General features: G+C 42.4%; 1 protein-coding gene across 1 annotated transcript in view; it reads right to left on the bottom strand.

The window, feature by feature from the left end:
• The window catches only part of Megf10 (multiple EGF like domains 10), a 156,988-nt gene that overhangs the window by 98,570 nt on the left and 34,634 nt on the right, over window positions 1-23,784 (bottom strand). Inside the window, exons 2-4 of the mRNA XM_021150436.2 lie at window positions 12,201-12,333; window positions 2,964-3,065; window positions 1,325-1,425 (exon numbers count right to left, since the gene is read on the bottom strand). Of these exons, the coding sequence (XP_021006095.1) occupies window positions 1,325-1,425; window positions 2,964-3,065; window positions 12,201-12,316 (319 nt within the window). The 5' untranslated portion in view covers window positions 12,317-12,333. The remainder of the gene's footprint in view (window positions 1-1,324; window positions 1,426-2,963; window positions 3,066-12,200; window positions 12,334-23,784) is intronic.

Genomic DNA, 23,784 nt, shown 5'->3' with positions numbered 1-23,784 from the left:
CGAGATCCGTTCCTGATGATTATGTTTGATTACAAACCATGTCGTTTTTCTTATCTACCACCCTCATTAATCAAGGACATGCAAATTAGGAAGGAAACTAGTCACGGGGTATAAGCTAACAGACGTTCTCTCACTTCCTGATAGTGTGCCTATAAGCCAGAAACCAACACCCTCTAGATATGCACACCCCTGGCCTAGCGATTCGACTTCCAGAAATGTAGTCTTAATTGAGCTAGGAAGTGAAGATTTATTTAACCACAAGGATGCTTGTGGAACAGTTTACAGTAGAAAAAACTTAGAGATCGTGTATGTAGTCACATGAGTTTAGTTTAGAAATATCTACAGTATGATATGCTCTCAGAGAATATCTACTGACTGCAAGAGCCACGTGCTATGCATTTATGTTTCCTTTTCATTAATTCTATGCTGTGGTTTGTTTTCTGTGAGCATCTGTCAGCAGATATCGTATTAATTCTGAACCAGAGTTGAGGAGCTGTTGATGTTCATGGAGATTGGCAGGCACAGATTTAGCCCCGCACCCCCATCCTCTGAGCCAACAAGGAACCTCATAGAGGTACACACACAAACGATGACTCTGAGGCCACCCAGTTGAGTGGTTGGAGGAGCTAGTACTGTCAACCTAGACAGACCAGGCATCAGAGCGCTGTGTCTGTGCTACCCCCAACATCAGTGCTTCGGCACAGAAGTGGGGGTTGCATTGTGCATTGAACCACAATGCTTGAACTCAATTGTTTTTGATGATCTCTCATCTAAGTGTCTTATGCAAAATAGCAGAAACCTCTACTGCAACAGCATCCCATGAGATCTAGAGTGTTCTGAAGTATGTTATAAACTCCAGGCTTCTCTCAAGATGCCTCAGAATCCAGTGGAGGATATGCTGCCGGTGAAGAAACTGCCAATAAAAATGTATTTGTACTCCTCTGTGCCCTGGGTCCACCCCTTCATCTTTCCATGACCAAGGGGGAAAAAAAGCAAGCTGGCCCCCCAGAAGGTAGCTGTAGCAGGAAAGCTAGGTTTCTGTTCTCTCCTGTGACCTCAACTCAGGGACTCTTAACCAATTTACCACTGAATATGACAGTTGACATGGCCACACCCAGCCTTGCAGCATCTACTGTACAGCTGTTTTCTCAAGCAATATTCATCTGGAGATTGATAGGACTTGCAGAGAAAGTTAATGCTCTCTGCAGGGCACAAGCGGTCAAGGACAAAGGGGGATGTTCCAACCACCCCATCTTCGAGGTCCCCACCTCAGAGATAGACCAGCACACGCACAAACAGCTTAAAGGGTGAACACCTTACTTACGGACACACATGTCTCGGCTTTCATAAAATCCTGGGCAACACTGGGATTTGCGTCTATACATGGTTTTCTCCCCGTGGCGGTAGGCTGTCCGGTAGCTGATTCTGTTTGAAGGAAAAAGAATGGTGACATTAGCTCTGATTGACAAGCTAACTAGGAATGATTTCTACTTTAATTTTTAAAAAAAACCTATCAAGGTAAGAAAAGCAAGTGTTTCAAAAGAAGAAGAAACATCGAGTATAGGGCTGACCAAGATTATTATAGCTTATTATTCAGTTGCTAGAGAGAATTCCTCAATCCAGACCATCTGAACTTTATTTCAAGACCGAAAAAAAAAAAAAAAGGTTGTGAATTCTCTACGTTAACTACCTTGAGACAATGTGAAAAGTGTTGACTAATTTCATATGCATCATTCATTTATGTTTCAAAAGAGGAACTCATAGATGCTCTTCTAACATTCAGCATAGTGTCACCCTACCATAAACCAGAAGACTAATTCTGTCACCTGATTTAACTGAAGTGCCATTCCTTTATTGATTCAACACATGCACGGATTCCTTAAGCATTTAGCATATGTTGCAGGCACTATTTTAGGAACCGAGGAACAGCAGCAAGCAAAACCGTATAAAGACTTTTCTTTTCAAGGAACTTTCCCATCTAGTGTGAGAAGATAGAGCTTGTAAAGTTTGTTTAATAAAGAAACATACTAAAAAGATAACTGGGTCATAAAATGGCAGGTATCACACTCACTCCATAATCCATGATACTATAAATATTTAACTAAGAGAATCTAGGTATCAGAGTTCCCTTTCGTTGCGTGCACTAATATTTTTGGCTCTGTGTTCTCATGGATCATAGATAACCTATCTTATTTCAATTTCAACATAAACTGAGTCAGACATCCAACTAGAATCAGAAACTGAGACATGAGTTTCTAGGGATCTGGTGATGGTGATAGGGGAAAATGTCTCCAAATTTTGCTGGCAAGCTACTCCTGAGCCTGGGGCCTGCCCTGGAGTGGGCTCTATATCCACAGCGCCACTCCATTTAAAAAAAACCTATTTTCCCTCTCTTTGCAGAGAATTCTTTTCAAACAGCTTCTTGTTTAGGGGGTGGGACTTTCTGCCCACTTCCCCTCCTCTTTGCTGGGATTGTGTCTGGCTTGAGCCTCCCTGCTGGGTTTCGACATGCTCATTGGACTCCATGATTTTTAGTGAATTTCCCCTCTTTTTGTTTGTTTCTTTTTTTTAAGAGAGAGAAATAATGTGAAGCTAGGTACGTGCGCAACCTAAAAGAAACTGGGGCATGGGAAAACATAATAAATAATAAAAGATATGCTGCATAAGATTCTCAAAGAATAAATTTTAAAAAGTGTCTCTTTCATTCTCTAAAACAGAGCCGGATAAGGTTTTTCTAAGCACAGGGAAGACAGTTGATATGTCACCTGTAGTTAGACTATAAGTCACAAAGGTCATAGATTATGTCAACCGTTCATTGTCCCCTGGCCTTGGGATCAAAGCCCTCCATCAAAGCTCACTGGGTACATGGATGTTCTTTCTCAAGTAACTGGTATCTCTGACTGCATCACACTCCATTTCCACACAGTCAGGGTCACAACTGCCCCCTCCCAAGCTTCCATTACCTGTGCCGCGTGCATTTAAACCAGTTCAGGATGTCAGTGCAGCTTGTGTAGTAGATCTGATCGAAGGGATGTGGATACGACTCCTGCACAGTCACCGAGTAGCTGAAAAGAAACGGGAAGACCAGGAATCGGCAGTCGGTCCTCTACATCGGTTTTTTTTTTTTACACTAGTAATCTGATCCGCACATATAAAACCAACAACAAACAAACAAAAACCAGAGGCTAAATTATCTTCATTTGCAACCCCACACAGACTTTTTTCTTTCTTTCAGCAATCCTAGGGATTGAAATCATGCCTTAAACCTACATGTCTAGCTCCCATACATGCTGGCTTTTAATAGAGAAGACTTGAGATTTCCTAGGTTTTTTATTGAACTAACCACAGCCCAAAGACGGATATTAAAAGCAATGTAAAAGACAAGGGTCCACACTACACATTTCAGCAGAAATCCTTCTCCTGTTCACACTACGATGATATTCCCAAACATCAAAATGCATCGCTGTCTCTCTGTACTTAATTCACTGCTCTCATCCCAAGATTCCATGCACAACAAAGACCTTTCATAAAAAGTTCTCACCGTAAGTCAGCAGACGAACAAGGTTAATCCACAGAGAGACAGTCCATGCATTCAGAACAGACTATACGTCAGTGATTATTTTGAAAAAATCAGAACAATTAGAACACTTGGCTTTAATGTGCTGGCCCAACTTTCCAGGCAGCAGGAGAGAATACACTACACAGAAGTAAAGGCTACGGAGAGTTCTCTAGGTTCAAGTATAAATACAGAGATAGGCTGAGCTAATCAGCCTGAAATAATCATTCCAGCAGCTTGCTGCCTAGTAAATGTCCTGTTCTCCATTACATTCCACTAATGCCTTCTTGGTAGAGTAAACACATGGGGACCTGCAGCCTGGGGAAGGGAGACAGGAAGAATACCTGAATCGTGCCTCTATACTTCTCCATTTGAAAGCCCTTTGCACGCCCCAGTGTATAATATGTCTCCAACATAATGGGGAGGGTTTTCTTTTTCAAAAGGTTTGCCCCATTTGCTTTAAGTTTCCCTTAAAATCTATACAAAACCAAAATGGACCTGCAACATTGGCTCACCTACAGAGAAATCAGTAGTTCATTGACAAGAATTATCAACATGAAAATGGACAAGAAGTTCTAACTTCTTTTTTTGTTTGTTTGTTTTTTTGTTTTTGTTTTTCGAGACAGGGTTTTTCTGTGTAGCCCTGGCTGTCCTGGAACTCACTCTGTAGACCAGGCTGGCCTCAAACTCAGAAATCCACCTGCCTCTGCCTCCCAAGTGCTGGGATTAAAGGCATGTGCCACCACGCCCAGCTTCTAACTTCTTTTTATTTGATTTGATTTGATTTCATTTTTAATTTATTTTTTTACACTCTATATTCCTTTCCCCGCCCACTCCATCCACCCTCCAACTTCTCCACATCCCATACCTCCTCCCTACCCCATCTCCACATGGATGCCCCCACCCTTGACCTCCCCCCATCTCTAAACTTCCTGAGGCCTCCAGCCTCTTGAGGGTTAAGTGCATCATCTCTGAATGAACACAGACCAGGAAATCCTCTACTATATATGTGTTGGGGGCCTCATATCAGCTGGTGTATTCTGTTTGGTGGTCCAATGTTTGAGAGATCTTGGGGGTCCAGATTAATTGAACTGTTGGTCCTCCTACAGGATCGCCCTTCTCCTCAGCTCCGTTCAGCCTTCCCTAATTCAACAACAGGGGTCAGCAGCTTCTATTCATTGGTTGCAACTATCTGCATCTGACTCTTTCAGCTGCTTGTTGGGTCTTTTGGAGGGCAGTCACAATAGATCTCTTTTTGTGAGCGCTCCATAGCTTCAGTAATAGTATCAGGCGTTGGGACCTTCCTTTGAGCTGGATCCCACTTTGGGCCTGTCGCTGGACCTTCTTTTCCTCAGGCTCCTCTCCATTTCTATCTCTGTAATTCTTTCAGACAGGAGCAATTATGGGTCAGAGATGTGACTGTGGGATGGCAACCCCATCCCTCATTTGGTGTCCGTGAAGTTCTACCAGGAAGAATTCAGCTGAGGCAAAGGGAGAACTGGTTGACAGGTTGGGCAATGGTGACCTCACAAACAGTAGATCTCAAACTGGTCTTGGTGGTTGTTTTAGACGTATTTGTCAATGGGAGGTATACGAGATAATCCTACTATTTGCATATATATATATGCCAGGCTGAAGTGTAGTACCTAGGGATATTTAAGGATCCCCAAGAAATATTAAGCCCTCCGAGAAGATCAGTGAGTTAGAAGAAGGCAGGATGGTAATTCGAGAAACAGGCGACATGCTTCAGGTAACCCCAATGGCCCTGGGTCCTGATTATCACATCTTAGACAGATAATCAGAGCTAACATGGTGATACCCTCCCAGCATCTCTACTGTACACTATTCTAAGTCATCAGCAAGGTCCTGGTACTCTCCAAAGACATAGGCTCAGCTGCAAAGCCCCTGTTGGTGTGAGGTGACTCATTTTGCATAGAGTCAAAGAGAGACCTCTGCTAGAACATCAGTGCTCTCGGGATAACATGTCACATTAAGCTCCTAGTATTTTCTTCAGTCCCCAGCAGCATTGTGAGGTTCACATGGTGTAAATGCTGAGACTCCCTTGCCAGTCTGTCTGCCCTCCTTGTCAGCTACTCATAAATAATTCAATCTTAAGGTCACATTAGTATGTCTCTCTTCCATCCCTCTGGACACAGACCTCTGCCATAGCTATGAACCTGCATCACCTACAGGAAAAATGAAGCCGGAACCACTTGCCTCATGTGCTTTGGAATGAAAAGAAGAAGAAGAAGAAGAAGAAGAAGAAGAAGAAGAAGAAGAAGAAGAAGAAGAAGAAGAAGAAGAAGAAGAAGAAGAAGAAGAAGAAGAAGAAGAAAAGAAAAAACAAAGCAAACCTTTGCTCTAACAGGATCTACAGTAGGGATTTTGTTGAACTAAATTAGTTTTCTAGAATTAGATGTGACACGAGGTTTCCAGACAATTGTGAAGGGCATGCTATGGCATTCAGTTCTGCACACACTGGAGAGCAAAGGTGATCATCTGTGCACTTGTAGATATATGTGTGTTTGTGTTCCAGTGTGTGTGTGTGTGTGTGTGTGTGTGTGTGAACAAGTGTTAACCCAAGGGCTCACTTCTCAGGATCCACAGACCTTGTCTTTTAAGACACGGTCTCTCATTGGCTCAGAGATCTCTGAATAGGCTAGGCTGGCGACTAAAGAGCCCAGGAATCCTCCTGCCTCCGCCTCTGCCTCCCCGGTGCTGAGCTTATAAGTGTAAACAAGTGTTCCCAGAAGGAAGTTGTCTGCATGGGTTGATTAAATCGTATCAATGATTGACTTAATCATGACTGATTAAAACCTTGGCAACTGTAGAGAGGTTAAAAGGTAGTTCCAGAACCTAATTGCAATTTCTCTTGGGCTATCACTAGCCCCATACACCATTCATTGTCCACCTCTGTCAGACCTAAGATCTTGATAAACCCAGAAAAATCTTTGGGATTTAGTAACTTCCCAAAAACCCTCTTCCCCCAGAGGAAGAGCTAAGAGTACTTTCCATAGCACCTAAGGTCTATAGTTGAGGCCCCTCCACCCAGCTACAGCCTGCCTCTCTGATATTTCCACCATATGTACCTTTTCAATGCCCTGATTTGTGACTTAGTCTATTCTGTTACAGTAAGAGCTCTCTGAAACTGTTTCCACCTTGGGACAAGAAAACTTGGGAAACTAAATCTGGTGGGTCCTTGGCCCATGGTCACTCAGATTTGGCTCCATAATAAACTCCTACTCTCTCCAAGGTGAGGGCTGTGTTTGTGTGTCCACACAAGCATGACCACCATGCTGAGATTTTTACATGTGTGCTGGGATCCAGTGTGGGTCTGGCTCGGGCTTGTGCAGAAAGTCCTTTACTGACTGGGCTGTCTTCCTATCCCCTTTTTCTTTCAGGGTTTTTTTTTTTCTTTTGAGCTAAATTTGAAGCAAGCTTTATTAAATACTGGCCAGAACAATGGACACTGGCCGGGTCCCTAGCCAGGATTCCAGAGAACGGCCACAAATTACATTAGTCTGCTGTTTATAAAGGCAAACCCCACAAGGCTATGTCCTTCCCACCTTCATCCAATAGGGGACAAGCAGATATCCTGACATACTTTCTGCCTACTCACCTCCCATGTTATCAAGAACCTCCTGTGCAGTTGGAACAACCAACATTGTTGACAGACACGAAAACACGTGGCTTGTTATTTTATACAAACGACAGCTCTCAGCATCGTTGTCTGTCCTTGGGCAAGTGGGACTTACAAGCTAGAAGCATTTTTGCTTTACATATTTTTTTTATTATTCTTCAATTTTTTTTTATAGTCCAGACTTTATTCCGTTCCCGGTCCCACCCTCTGACTGTTCCACATCTCATACCTAGCCAACCCCTCCACCCCCCCAGCTCCAAGGGAATGTCCCCGCCCCACCCCCACACCACCAGGCCTCCTACTCCCTAGGGCCCCAAGTCTCTTGAGGGTTAGGTGCATCTTCTCTGACTGAGTCCAGACCCAGCAGTCCTCTTTCATACTATGAGATTTGAAAAACTAACTTTTAAACCGAGAGTGAGAAAATTCTGTAACAACTCCACACCCACGGGCCAGCACATTGATGCCTCCATGATTTGGGGCTTTAGTTGGGGGGGGGCATGGATTTTCTTACAATATAATCACACTGTATATTTACTTTTGAAACCTGGGCACACATTGTAAGCTATTTCCCATGGTCACAAATAGTCTATGTCAGGGACTATACCTGACTCGATTCGTATCCGTGTACAAAATGGGCCACCTTCCCCAACACCTACTTCATCACTGTACCTTGGTAAGGGTCTGACTACTGTTTGAACTGTGTTCGTTCCTTGCCTAGCAGTTCACACTAACCAGGACCTGCTCCTGAGAGGCCTAAATGTGAAGAAGGCTGAGTCTGCGTTGTCTAGGGTATAGTATACGTCCGTCTAACCTACCTCCCACCACAAGTAGCACAGACTTCTGATGCTCATGATCCAGTCAGGATTCAGCACTAACAAGTGACATGAGGCCTTGACAAATTGTCCCCTCTCACACTGTCACCTCCCAGAGGCCATCCAGAGAAAGCATCAAGCCTCAAAACCAAGACATGAGTAGCGAGCAGAAAGGCCCTCAGCTCAAGGAACTGGATCACTCTGCTATCTGTGGCTTGTTTGTTGAATCTCCTCGAACACACAGAAACACAGCATCATGATTTTAACCTATTAAGTAGTACAGGAGAGAAACCCCTGCAAGATTAATTTAAGGTCACGGAACCGGAGGGGGGCAAGCCATCATCACTTGGACACATTCCAAAGTGGTTAATTACATTTTATCTGCCTGAATTATCTTGTTACTTTAATCAGATATGGTAATAATCATCGTTTTCTTCTCTCAGCTCACTTCAGGACTGCTGATTCAATTACTGCCACTTCTGTCTTACTAATTGAGGGTTTGGGAGGGAAGCCATTTCTCCTCTTTCAAGTCATCTTGGTAAGAATCTAGATGAAAAAGCTGGGAATTGGGAAGCAGAGAAATGGGAGGTGGCTGAGCATTTCGGAGTTGCTTGCTTTCCAAAAGGACACCACATTGGATCCCTCCACTCAGAGGCTTCCCTTTGTGAGGTTTTTCAGGATTTAATCTCCCCTCCTTTCATTTTCCTAGAATCACAGTTTCTGCCATAAAACAAGGAACGGCACTATCTGAAAGTCACTGTTCGGAGATCAGTTAGCAGACCTGACAGAGCTCCAAGGGGAAGGCATACACACAGAGCAGAGGGGCTTGATAAAATCCTGATTTTGACACTGTAGGGCTGACAGAGCCTAAGAGAGCATCTCCCACAAAGTCACACTGGGAAGCTAGGCTCCATTTCCTGGCTCTAAACCTCAGGGTATAGGTGGGTTTCACTGTAATAAAGAGGCTACCATAAGCCCATTCAAACCCTGCTACCAAAACCAGGTCCTTGGAAATAGTCTCATTTCATTCTTTGAAAATATATGTACCTTCACAATTTTTACATATATGTATACAGAGACAGAGAGAGAAAGAGACAGAGGACAGAGAGAGAGAGAGAGAGAGAGAGAGAGAACAAATCAGTTTTACCCTTTGCCATGTAGATTCTAGGGACTGAATCTGGGTCTTCAGGCTTGGCAGCAAGTGTTTTTACCCACTAAGCCATTTCAAAAGCCCTTCATGTGATCATTTTTATTCATCTTGCTACAACTTTTTATTCTTATCCAAACATTTTTTAAAACTACCCTTTCTATTAATCACTGGCTTAAAAGAAAATATTTATCAACAATGTCTTGCTGCCAACCCTTCTTTCTAGTAGCATATAGGAAAACCCCTATATGTCTCCCATTGTCTTTCCCTCTTGGTGATTATTTCTACACCTGACTCTACATGGTAGAGATTCCATAGCCTGTCTCTCTTGTACATGCCCATAAACATATTGGGCTGTCTTATTCACTATTAGAAGGGAAAACCATGTCTCTATGACTTCCATTGTCTTTTCCTCTTGGTGATTATTTCTATACCAGTCTCTACATGGTAGAGATTACCATAGCCTGTCTCTCTTGTACATGCCCATAAACATATTGGGCTGTCTTATTCACTATTAGAAGGGAAAACCATGTGTCTATGACTTCCATTGTCTTTTCCTCTTGGTGATTATTTCTATACCAGACTCTACACGGTAGAGATTACCATGGCCTGTCTCTTTTGTGCATGCCCATAGACATATTGGGCTGTCTTATTCACTATCAGAAGGTGGGTACATGCTTTAGTAGTCATCTAATGAATCTATGGCACATGCAAGGTCCCAGACAGTGGGGATTATCCATGGTGAGCAAGACAAGGCAATGGTGTATTGGCAGCTTTGCTCAAGTGTGGGTGTAGAATCAAATCAAATGGGTGATGGCTGGACCAGCCCACATTCCTTTTGGCCATCCACTTAGCAACCTATCTCATCCTGCCGAACATCCCAGTGCTAAATTCCCAGCCCTCCTAGTCACATGCTTCTGCCTGATTCCCTAAACCCAACTCCTTCAAACCACACTAACCCAGGAGCTCTCTCCTGCTGTTTGTGCACATCGGCAATGGTGCCCATTGCAAGCTCTAAGTTCTGGTGGACCAGCTTCACATCACAGCCAATACATTTTCAAGATCCAGTGATGGGTACCTCCCATCATCTCACAAGTTTAACTGTTCCTCCTACCTAAAGCCACCAACCACTAAGAAGTTTAATTGCCAGTTGGACACTTTTGTTGATACAGTGTTTATTCATGCACACGTACTCACGGTCCTGCATTCCAGACTTATCTGAATTATTTTAGCAAATATGTACTGCACACCTCCATACTGAAATGACTTAGGGAAGGTGCTATAAAGACCATAAAAGGAAATTAATAAGTGCCTTTTCTATATGACTCTGCTGCTATCATAAATTCATACAACTTTCTATTACCTATTTTTCTACAGCATTAAGTTTTACGATATGTAACTTCTTTAATTGATAGAGTAATCATGTTTTTGTTAACCTGGTTCTCTGCTGCCTACAGAGATGGCAGCACCTGGTTCCGTGTAATATAGGAGGAAGACACCTGTATGTTCCTAGCATCTTACCATGCCAGTCCCCACTTCATATCTCTATCAGAGGACTGTAAACTACCAGAGTGTGCACTCTGCTATTTGTTAATCATAGTTTTGAAGGTGGTCCAACATTACCACCAAGAACTGGATCAACTGTGCTATAGCCAGTACAAATGCACACTGCAGTCTGAGTAGCAAACACCATTCTCTCAGTTAAACCTTTGCATGAACTATTATTTGGGGATATAGATGCTTCTTTGGGCCCAGGAGCAGCAGCTCAGAGCAGTGCAGTCTGCACCTGCTGATACTGAGCCAACACAGGGCAGGTTAGGGCTGCCTTTCTGCTTCAGAGGGAACGAGAGGATCCCTAAGGATGCTTTTTTGTGTGTTTTGCATGTTTTCTACCGTGAATTGCTGACTTATGGATACTCCATCATCTGCCTTCACATAATCTACCCTATGTTTACCTTCTTCAATGTCCCAGTGACTGTTCTGAGTCCAGTTCTGGGTAATCCGCAAGACACTTACTTCAAGCTGTCTTCCATCTGGAGAAGCTACCTCCGCTCCCACCATCAGCATACACACACACACACACACACAGTCAGACAGACAGACAGCAGACACACACACAGACACACACACACAGACAGCAGACACACACACACACATACACACACACACACATACACACACACACACAGTCAGACAGACAGCAGACAGACACACAGACACACATGCACACACACACACAGACAGACAGACACACATACACACACAGACACACAGAGACAGACAGACACACACAGAAACAGACAGACAGATAGACAGCAGACAGACACATAGACAGACAGACAGACAGACACACACACATACACACTACTATCCACTCACATGTTCCAGAGCACCTCAGGGGATACCGCCTACTCGTGGCTTCTGTGTTCATCCAAAAATCACACCTAATTTTTTTTAATGCTTTTTGGATTCAACCTAAGGCAAGTGCTCCTTGAACAGCTGCCCTGGTCCACATGAACCCCACTCTTTGTGAGACAAGGTCTTGTTAAGTTTCCAAGTCTGACTTCAAACTGGTTCTGTAGTGGTGGAAGACCTTGCTTGAGTTCATGACCCCTCTGCCTCAGCCCTGAGTAGCTGGGACTGCAGAGCTGAGGCACACCAAGCCTGGCTCAGGCCTCCCTTCCCAAGCTACCCACAACACAACTGCTTCAATCCCATGTAGTTCAATGTTTTAGTACAGTATGTTATTCCACGCTGCTTCTCGCGGCTTACCCAGCATTCCCAAGCATAGGTCCAGCACCTCAAATTACTGCATTAGAGAAAACACTTAGACCCTTCCACCTAAACTCTAGTTGAGTTACTATCCCACCTTCTTACAACTGTACCCATGTTAGAAACCAGAAGTTTCTCCGGAAAAATATGTATTCCACAGTCTGTAACACGACTCAATTTATTAAGCTGATTTTTCACGGGAAATTTATTTCAAAATGTCTTCTCTGTGGTGGCATTGGAAAAGACTGTGCTGGCCGCTTTGGGGACAGTTACCTTTCCCAGTGGCTGCATACGTTGGGGTCTTCCAGGTTCAGGGAGGATGCTGTCCCCATCCAGTGATAAAGCAGTGAGCAGATGAGGCCCAGGCACGAGCTTGAAGAAATCGCCATTTTCTGTGAAGAGCAATCTGCAGGAAGGAAAACAGTGAAGTAGCATTAAAATCACCAGGCAGAATTGTTTCCAGTGGACCAAGAGGACTCGCCAGTTGCTGCTAGGACTCAAACACACACACGTGCACACACACACAAACACCACCAACTGAGACAGCTGGGTCACCAGCTTTCTTATGCCAGGAGAGAGACATTCCTCGTGCTATGCAGGGGTTCTGCCATTTTGTAAGTGTCTCAAATGTGTGGCTGATCACTAACTGCCACTGTGACAAAGGTCCTTCAGATCTGTGCCAGATGACATTAAAGAAACCTGCCAGGGCAACAGAGATTCTCCTGCAAGGCATATTTCCTTCTGGGAGAAGAGGGCCCACAGAGGAATCTGGCCTCATTTGTCCCCAAGAACACGTAATGAAACAGAAGCTCCTTTGAGTGCAGAGAAAGGCACCTCAGGCTCAGGCTGAGATTCTCAAGCAATTTATTCCACGTGCATGGAGTGCCACTCAACCCTAGGTACAACAGAAATACAGATATCCAAAAACGCACAAGTAGTACCCTTTCCTGCCCATTGAGACACTTTGGCGACATGGCATGCGTTTCTTCACAGAATGCTTCAGTTTTTCCATCTTTTGAATAAAACCCAAATCAACTCTCTTACAGTAGTTTCAAAATGACAGATGCCTGGGGAAAGTCTAAAGATGTTTGGAGAAACCGAAGCACAAGACTATGGCAGCAGCATGTTAGAAAGCATGGAAAAAACGGTGGGGCTAGCAGGAGGCAGAAAGAGAGGCTGGCTAGAGGCAGAAAGAGAAGACTGAAGTTCCAAGCAAGGGGTCCAGAGGTGAAAGAGCTCTGGGTGTATTCAGAGAGCTCAAGGAACTCTTGTAGGAGACAGGCAAGAGCTGGAGTGTCTGTGCACATATCACAGTCCTTTTGTAAGCTTCAGTGAAGCATGGGGTTTTGACCAAGTACAATGAGCTACTCGTTATGTCCACAGGAAAGTCAGGACAAAGGGGCCAGCTGTGATGGCATACTAAACTGCCATGACCTCCAGGTCCCGCAGCATCGTGAATATCTGTCACGGAGTCCACACTGGTATCCTGGCTCTTCTCATCCCACACCTTACCCTAAACTTCTCCATCTCATGGGCTTCCCTTCCCCCAGCTTCTCATTGCCATTTAACCCTGCCATCTTGGCCATGTGCTCTCTTGGAGCACTCTCTTGGCTTTCTCTCTTGCCCTTCTCTCTCGGTCTCCTTTGTACACACTTCTCTTCCTCTCTAGCTCTCACCCACCTCTCTCTCTCCTCTCACTGTGTAGTCCAATCTGCTGGCCATGTTTAGTCTATTATCTTCCCTCCCTGCTCTGAACTCTTCCAGATGCATCTGGCTATACCCTCCCTCCTATCTACAGTAAAAACTTGCCCCTCCACCATACCTCAGAGGGACCACGTCCTCACTTTATACACTACTAAAGTGTGTATAAAAACGTGACACTGTTCACATCTGTTAAAAGGGCGAATAGACCACCAGGGGGTGAACTAGACAGCAGCATTGGTGACCAGGGACTCTGAAAATGTTATAGCAGATAGGGTTAGGATTTGGTGGCAGGAGAACCTTGGCAGGTTGGGGCCAAGGTGTGTCCCTAAGAGATCACACCATGCAACAGATGTCACATAAGAGGTTTGTCAGGGGACAGGGGTTGGTGAAAGGGTATCTCTGAATGGGGACAGAGATAGAGACAGACGGACTGAGAGACCAGAAGACAGAGAGAACAAGAGAAGTCTGTGATGTCAGGAGGGACCAATTCCTAGGGACAGTGGGAATATACCACTCCTGGCTGCAGTGGGTGATGATGTGTCTGGTGTCTGACAGCACTGAGTCCCTGAAGAACAGACTGGTGGAGCACCTGATTTCTGACAGGATCAATATGGCCTAGCCACTGAATGCAGGAATAGTTGAAGCAAAAGACTAGGGATTTGGCTTGGATATCATAATATTGAGGCTCCTATTAGGTATTCAAGCAAAGCCATCACTGAACACTTATCAATGCCTACTATGTGCAGAGACTACACCAGGCATGCATTTTTCAGAGGTGTAATGATATATAATAGGAAAACACACACACTCCATCACTTGCTAGACCTCAACACCAAAGGCTTCAATAGCACACTGTCATCAATACACCATAGGAATGGACGCAGAACTAGAAATATCTGGCCTATTTACAGATTACAACTAAAATAAGCACTGTCTTGCCTGTGGAAAACTAGCAACAATGGATCAAACTGTCTTAGCAAACCAGCGTTTACTGGGAGAGAACTGGAATTTGAAGAAATGATACTAATGTTTCATACCACAAAAAGCTTGTAGTTTGAAAAAATCACATAATGTTGTTGTTGTGTATCTTTAGTTTGTTTTATTGATTCTGGGGGTTGTCGCTGGGGTCTCACGCATGCTAGGTAAGGGCTCTGTCCCTAAGCTACACTCCCAACATGGCTTTTACTTTTGAAATTTTTGTGACAGGCTCTTGCTAATTTGCCAAGACAGTCTTGACCTAACTCTGAAGCCCATGGAGGCCTTGAACTTGCAACCTATGTGCCTTAGCATCTCAAGTAGTTGAAATTACAGACTTGAGTCTTCGGGGCTGATAAAGGTACTTTAAGATAGATAGATAGATAGATAGATAGATAGATAGATAGATAGATAGATAGATACCAACAATAGTAAACAATAACAGAAAAAGAAACCTAAAAACTAAGATGATAGAATCTTCAGGTTCAGTACAGATCAAATGAAGAAATATTAAATTCTTCAAGATTAAGACTGGCTACAAGGATTTGTCCTTGTTTTAAATACTTTGTAACAAGTTATCTATCTATGACCTCACAAAAGAGAAATCTAGGGGAAGTATTTAAAGATGAAGGAAAGCATCACGAATTCACAGGATAATTAAAACACAGGGTAGGCTGTGAAGTCTTTTAAAAGGATAGTCAGTCATTAAATAATTCCAATATTTGAAGCACAATTAAGTAGCTAAGCTGTGACTTATGAATTGATGCAAATTAATGACATTTCTCACAGTTTCCCATTATGAAGCTGTGGGCTCTGCAGCTGACTATCATAATAGAAGCTCTGCTGTGGGGAACGGGATGGTAAAATGGCTCGTGACAAACAATACAGCGACCATTTCCTCTCAGCCACAATACACTACACACGACACTGGGCCTGTATGCCAATGACTTCATCTTCACAGTAACTTGTCTAGGAAGCAGGGGCTTTGATTGTCCCCATTTTACAGCTGAAGACATGTACTGTGTGGTTAGCGTTTCCCTCGCCTACCAGAAAAAGAAAACCTTGAGTCTAGTTGGTTGTAACAAACCAGCAGAGACTCCCTCTCTCCACCCTGTAGCTTCTCTCTGTCAGGTTGTGTTTCCCTTCAATGAAGTGTGAAACACGCACACCCGCTTTCATGTTTCCCTCAAAGGCAAAATGAAGGCTGGCTAATGGTAATCTGCCAACGACTCATAAACAGTTACCCCAAATTGGGAAGTTTATTTCCTGAGCCACCATTTCAAATCAAACCATCCATTTACCAATTAGGAATGTTTAGTCTGTAAAGTTAGAAATTGCTTCATGTTAAGTGAACTGCCAAGAAAAAGGGAGACTCGGTGTGTTCTCTCTTTTAACGTGAAACTTGTGTCACAAATGGTCCAGTTTCTCTCCTTTGCGCCTGAGGCAAATAATCTCTCTGGGAGAGGCTGGCCAGCAAGGGAGAATGTGGTCATGTCCTTCTTGCTTTGGTCTACTTTGCTTGAATTTGTTGTTGTTTACGTGCTTGTGCACTAGGGGTACACTGGTGTGTGCATATGTGCATGCATGTGTGTCCATGTGTTTGTGTGTGTCCGTGTGTGTCCATGTGTGTGTGTGTGTGTGTGTGAGTGTGTGTGTGTGTAGCTACAGGTCAACTTCAATTGTCCTTCCTTAGACTTCTGTCTTGCTTTTATAGACTGGGTCTCTGACTAGGATTTGGCTAGGCTGGCCCGCTGGCCCATGAGCCTTAGAGATCCATCTACCTCTTCCTCCCCAAAGCTGGGGTTATAAGTAAGCACCGTCTCAGGTTTTAACCTTGGTGCTGGGATTGCTAACCTGGATCTTTGTGGACAGTAAGCACTTTGCCAATCAAGGCACCGCCTAGGTTTCTCCTTGCTTTTAACATTTAGCATCCAGAGCTATCAAAGGGCAGGTGGTAGGGCACATCTGTGCAAAGGAACTCTAAATGCATCAAAAGGCTTATATGCTGGCAAGGTGTGGTGACTCATGACTTTAGTCCCAGCACTCAGGAGGCAGAGGGAAAGCAGATCTCTGAGTTCAAGGCCAGCCTGAGCTACAAATTGAGTTCTAAGACCACCAGAGCTACACAGAGAAACTGTCTCATAAAATACAAAAAAAAAAAAAGACAAAACCAAACCAACAACAACAAAAAGAAAAATCACATCTATTATCTAAAATGATTAACAACAAAACAAATCTTTAAAAAAGGTATCACAAAAGGCACTACATGTGAGTTTATTAGAACAAAAATATATAAAATTGAAATATGATTTTTAAAAGGTGTGTATTGTGCCTGTATGTTTGAGCATGTCAAAACATGGCATCCTCGTTCCAAAGCATTTTCCTAATTAGAATTAGAACATCAACTGATTTCTAGGCTAGTCTATATCCTAGATGTTAAGTGTCTAAAGACAGAACAAGTCCTGGATCCCAATTCGGGAATCACACAAATGCATGTAGCTGGTTAAGACTGTTGGAGATCATTCAAGTGTTTTATATGCAGTGAGAAGAGAAGACAGCTCCATAAGTAATATACTAATACACTATAGATTACTACAGAAACAAGAGATTTCACTGTCGTCAGAAACATGGCTTATCCTTTTGTTTGAACTTGTTTACTGAAGGCGCTGATCCTCAACGTGAATGAGATGTTAACAGAACATTGTTATTTTATTTAAAATACAAAAATATTTTGTTTAAAATACATTTCTGCATTTTATTCATTTTCTTCTATGGATCTGGGATTGATGTGAAAACCTTTTTCCTTTCTGTCTTATATTAAAATTGTCCAATATTTTTTCTTTCAACATTAAAAAAGTATATTTTTAAGAAAGCAACATCTTCATTGAAAGGGGCAACAAAGTGCTGAGTTTCTTCACTAAAATGGATATTTTGAATATATTTAAAGCTCCCACCATCGGTTAAGTTACCCCCATCCACTTATCCTCCGCATTCAAATAACTTTCCTTAGGATTCCATTTAACAAAATTTTAAATGTAGAAGAAGAAGAAAAAAAAAATAAGTCATTTGCATGAACCCCCTGGTGTCAAACTTGATTGCATCCCAGATCATTCACTTAATTATTCTGGAAAAATCAAAACAGAAAATCAGTACAGCTGATTAGCATTGCTAAGATACTGCTGTCAGGACGAGGAACCAGACTGCAGAGTTAACTCTTGCCGCCTTGACGCTTCGCTTGTTCAAACACAGAAGCCCCTTGTAAACAATCAGGGTGAATGAGATCTGTACACTTAATAAGTGTGGGTTCTAATAATAGGCTGTGTTTCTTTATCAGTGTGCTAAGGAGAAATAAGTATCGGGGCGTTGACTTACTAATTTATTTTTGTAACAACAGAGGAATAAATGATTCTAGATAAGCCTTTCTGGCTCTAAAATCTATTCCCACCCTAGAAGCATTGAGCTTGTACATAGAAATAACTCAGGTGCTCGCACACCCAGCTTCTTATCTGTCCATAAAGTAATTTCTCAATTGAGTATGGACATTTCCCCACCATCAGTTTCTTTCCTCTTCTGGATGGTAAGAGCCACTTATTTTCCTTGGCCTTTCTATTGTTTTCTTTACAAATTATCTGCGGTGAGCTCTCCTGTGGCTCAGATGGAGATGTGCTGTGTCTCTCGTGGCCTGTGAGTTTGTAGACAGAGTATCCACAGACTAGGATCGCTGTGGTGATACCAAGCCAGTAATGTCTGCTGGTTGTTCTGGGAACAAGCGCACATGAGGACCTCCGTGGAACTACAACTGAGCAGGTATAAAGGAACTTACAACATGACTCACTGTTGTGGGCTCTGTTTTCACCCTCCAAGGTTAATCAACACAACTGAAGGAGATGATGCTCTAGACTCATGGTTTTAGAGGCTTCTGTTAATTTTGTACCCCAGGGCCTCCAGTGACATATGTCATGGCTGGGACACATGGAGGAGGCTACTCACTCCAGAGTGGCATGAATAAGTGAGTGAGGGTCAAGGTCCAACATCCCTCTCCAGAACACACCCCCAATAACGAAGTCTCATCCCGTAAAGGTGATACATTTAGGATAAGGCTTTAAGACAGGGGCCATCAGGAACACTTAAGGTCTAAACAAAGCTAGTTATGCTAATAGCATATTCTGTTGCCCAAGCACGAGTGCTCTTAAGTTTTATATTTGCTATGTCTAGTTTTTTGTTTCTTCTTTGTGTGTGTGGGGTGGAGGGTTACTTGTGTTAGCTTGCTAAAATCAAAGCCAGTAGTATAACACAGATACTCTATATAAGATTAATGAGGTCTGTGATAGTCACACAGTATACCTAAAATGTTTGTGAGAAGGGTAGCTAAATGTTTATAACTACCAATATTACCAATATTAGTAAAAAGAAACCATTATTTAGCAAATCCTACATTATAAACAAAATTCAGTAACATGTCCCCCCCAAGCCCTTACATATAGTACAAAGGAAGTATTTAATCATGATTTCAATATTTCTTAGGAACTTTAAGCAAAACAGGACAAGGCACTGAAGACATCAGGCATGCAGCTAACAATCCACACAGAAAATGCCACAAACTGAACAACACAGCCTGATGCAGGCTGTGGTTAGGACAGAAATAGGCTGTTATGGGAACCGAGGGCTTCATCATCATCTATTTAACCAGCCAAACCCACAATTAAGGAACAGTTTGGAGAAGGTCCTGGTGGCAGTCCCACCAACTATCAACATTAGGAAGCCTGCTTCAGTGTTCCTAGGAATCCCTCACGATGCATGGGGGAAATTCATAACTTTCATTTCATGTCCATATGCAGGGAAGTATCAGAACTCTCCTTCTTATCCTTTCTTGTGACCTGTAAGAAAGTTGACCCTTAGAACCTCAGATTCATTAAGGAGGAAAGTGATATGAAATATATGGCTACTTGTCAAACAAATCAATTTACCAGTAGCTTCCCAGGACTTTAAAAGGAATAGAAATCAATGTAAGCCATGAAAGAGGTAAAATTGAACGTGGGCTTTGGAAATAAAAGAAACTAGGAATCCTCACACCGTCTTGCTGACTCTGAGGAGGCTCTATAACATTACTACGGGGAGCTCTGAGATTAAATATCTCCCATGGAAGTCAGAAAATTAAGGTAGAGCAGAGTCTACCGAAGCATCCACAACCTGCCCTTAGTGTCACCTCTGACAAATGGAGCCTTTTGATAAATGAAAAGTTCAGGATGGGTCATAGGGCAAAGAGAAAGTTGCGAGTCCATCCATGGGGTAGAAAACACGGGTTTTATAAGGGATCTGTAGAACGCTGGGTAGTGAACAGTCTGGAGCTTCAAGATTACCCGTTCCCATCACTCTGTTTGGATCTAACTCAAAGTCTTTGAGCAAGAGCATTAGTCAAAGGATGAAGCATTTGGGAAACGAATAGAGAGTGTGGGCAAACCTGACCACAGGAACAAGTCCTCCAGACGCAGGGAATGCACGGAGGTTCCTACAAGTCGATGTGAGGTAAAATGGTCTTCCTGGGATAAGCCTCCAGGACAGAAGGCGAAAAGGAAGTGAAGAATCAGCCTGGCCAGCAGAAATAATGAAGTTATAGTCCATATCACAGAGAGATAGTTTGAGCTTTTAACCATTCCAAATCCTGGTCATATTTTTTTAGGATTATTCAGTCTACCTCGTGCTAACAAATAAATCTCTTCTATATTAGAAAAGGAATTCTCAGATACTATTTCTCATTCCAGAATCTAGAAAACAAAATCAAACTTATTTTCTCATACTTCTCATGATCTAACATACCTCGGTGATCTTTCTACCCACTCTTCTCAACTAGAGTCACCGAGAAGTTATTTTCACACACTAAAGAAAGAATAATCTCTCCTGTTCCTACATAAAATTGACTCTTTTTCTTTCAACTGTGATTTGCTAATTGTAATCATACCCTGTTGTTATAGTTTGTCTCTATGATATCGTCAGTGGTATTGAATAACATTTGCCCCAGCACACATACATACACACACTCGCAGAGAGAGAGAGAGAGAGAGAATAGCCCATTGGTTTTTTTTTTGTTTGTTTTGTTTTGTTTTTTGTTTTTCTTTGTTTTTTGTTTTTTTCTTTTTTCGAGACAGGGTTTCTCTGTATAGCCCTGGCTGTCCTGGAACTCACTTTGTAGACCAGGCTGGCCTCGAACTCAGAAATCCGCCTGCCTCTGCCTCCCGAGTGCTGGGATTAAAGGTATGTGCCACCACACTCAGCTCAGCCCATTGTTAAAAAAAAAAAAAAAAAAAGAAGAAGAAGAAAAAGAAAACTTTTAAATGTAGGCCACAAAGGCACTATATTTTCACCTTGCTTCTTGGATTTCAGTTCTTTGAGAAACCAGTGGTCTCATCTTTAGCATACTCAAGTAGCCTGGAGAAACAGTGACATGATAAAGAATGTGAAACAGGTGCCAAGACCTTAGTAGGCCCCAAGACCTTAGCACAACTGACTTCTTAATGGAAATACCACTTGGGCAATAAAACTTCAGCGTGTACACAGCACCACCTGCCAAAATGAAAACAAAGACCTAGTCCATCAAAGCCCACAGCTCTGGAAAAGTCTCTCAATATGCTAACCTTATTTTATGGCTTCTGTAGTTCTGCTTTTGGCTAGCTGTTCTTGCTAACTGAAGTATATCAACCTAAAACATGGTTTTTGTGTGCTTAAAAACTCATCCTGAGAATAGCCTAGGGCTACACTGGGATCCCAAAATAACACGTGTATTCACTGACCAGCTAATCAAGACTTTCTATTGGCTTAAACTCATGTCTAAGCAGTCTTCTCTGGTGGATACCCCACAATGGGGTAGAATGGGGGTAGAATGGGGGGCCTCCTACAAAGAGCAGCTTGAGTCTTCACTCAGGATGTGGAACCCCCATTGGGCCCTCCCATGACTATTTCCCCTGCCAACTTACTGACTACAACATCACGGGACCCTGAACCAGAACTGCGAGCTCAGCTACCCCGAGAGTCCTGGCCCTTAGAAGCTAGGAGGTCACAGATGTTTGTTATTTTAAGTCACTGAGTTTGAGGTAATGTTATGCAGTAAAAGTAACCAATATTTAGTATTTCTATACTAACATTGCTTTGCCTTGTGTCCAAAATACTCCACAACAAAGCCCACCATATTGCCACCAACTTTAATAGCAGTAGTAAACAGAACAAACTACCTGTGATAGTTCTGAAAATTTCCCCCTACATCCTAACTCCTGGCCAAAGCCTATCCATCATCTTCTAATTACGATCTGCTATTTTGTGCCTACAAGGATGACCTCACCAATGACTGTGTTTTGAAGCACATCTGCTGTTTTTTACACACAAAGCACTGTCCCCAATTAGCCAGCCATTGGACCTTAACCATTTAATTTGTATCGATACAAAAACTGACCCAACTTATAATAACTTGGACAGTTCATCATGTTTTTTTTTTCTACTACAGATTATTTATAAAACACTGAATAATGGATTCTGATGTCTTAAGATCAAAACAATGCTTGCATTTTCCTCAATTTGAAGTAATTATTGTTATTATTAGCATTAACATTCCTTGGTTGAGCAATATATAAAACTCTGAATAGTGGGAGATTTTTTTAATACCCCATTTAAAGCAATGAACAGATCATCCAGACAAAAGAAGTAATTGTGGAGTTACATTGTATGCTAGACTAAGTGGACTTTTCCCATACCTGTACAGCATCCACCCAGCACTGCACAATATACATTGTTTCCTGTATCTGTACAGCATCCACCCAGCACTGTACAACACACACTGTTCCTAGCAGCACATGGAACATTCTCTAGATAGACCAAAGGCTAGACCACAAAACAAGTCTCCAAGTTCTTAAAAGCTGAAATCGTTGACTAGGGATACAGCTCAAGGGTCAAGTGCTTTCCTGTCCAGTAGGAAAACACTAAAAAGAAGAAATCGATTCATAGTATCTTCACTGACAACAATAAAAGAACTAAAAGTAAACACTCTTTAAGTACTCAGCCCATTCTTGAAGAATCAAATGGATCAAGGAAGAAATTAATATGAACATTAGAATTTTAAGAAATAAATGCAAACAGAAGTACAATGTACTAAAATATATGAGACACAGAAAAACTAAGAAGAAAGTTCTAAAAACATCAAAAATGTAGTTGGTCATGGTAGCACACACTTTTAATCTCAGTGCTAGGGAGGTAGAAACAGGCAGATTCCTGTGACTTCAAGGCCAGCCTGATCTACAGAGTGAGTTCCAGAACAGCTGGAGCTACATAGTGAGACTCTGTCCCAAAAAAGGAAAACAAAAACATAAGAAGATGTCAGATGCACAAGTCACCATTGCACCTTAAGAAACTAGGAAAAGCAGGAAATTAATTAAGAAAAAAACAATAAAAAATCAGAGCTGAAGCTAAATAAGATATTAGTTTTAATATCTTAGTATTATTAATATTAACATAATATTAATAACTTGATATTCATTTTAATAACAAAAATAAAACAAAGATATGGGTTTTTATTAACAATATCCAAAACTCACAGACTTTTAGTGAGACCAAGAAAAAGACAACTTAAATAGGAAGGAGGGTTTTTAAACAGAGTAATTACAACTTGACACCAGAGAAATCAGAGGATCACTAGAGATGACAGTGAATGGTCACGCGTTGACAAGTTTCCTGACAGAAGAGATGCAGGATTCCTAGAGATGTGCATCCTGCAAAGATGGAACTGTGCGAAAGATGTAAGGCTGCTTAATGATGCCTTCCAAGCAAGATGCACATCAACACAGAAACACACATCACCTGAGTGGATTAAAACTGTGTGGCCATCTTAAAAGATATCGAAGAAACATTTAATGAAGCCTGGCATCTCTTTATAATAAAATCTCTGAGCACATTAAGCATCTAAATTAATACATGTACACTTCTGTCTCAGTTAGGGTTTTACTGCTGTGAACAGACACCATGACCAAGGCAAGTCTTATAAAAACAACATTTAATTGGGGCTGGCTTACAGGTTCAGAGGTTCAGTCCATTACCATCAAGGTGGGAGCATGGCAGCATCCAGGCAGGCATGACTGAGAGTTCTACATCTTCATCCAAAGGCTGCTAGTGGAAGACTGACTTGCAGGCAACTAGG

The sequence above is a fragment of the Mus caroli genome, unplaced genomic scaffold, assembly GCF_978045245.1.
Source record: "Mus caroli unplaced genomic scaffold, Mus_caroli_1 scaffold_19, whole genome shotgun sequence".
NCBI classification, from domain to species: domain Eukaryota; kingdom Metazoa; phylum Chordata; class Mammalia; order Rodentia; family Muridae; genus Mus; species Mus caroli.
The sequence above is the reverse complement of the archived record's forward strand: the minus strand, read 5'-3'. Positions and strand labels throughout refer to the sequence as shown.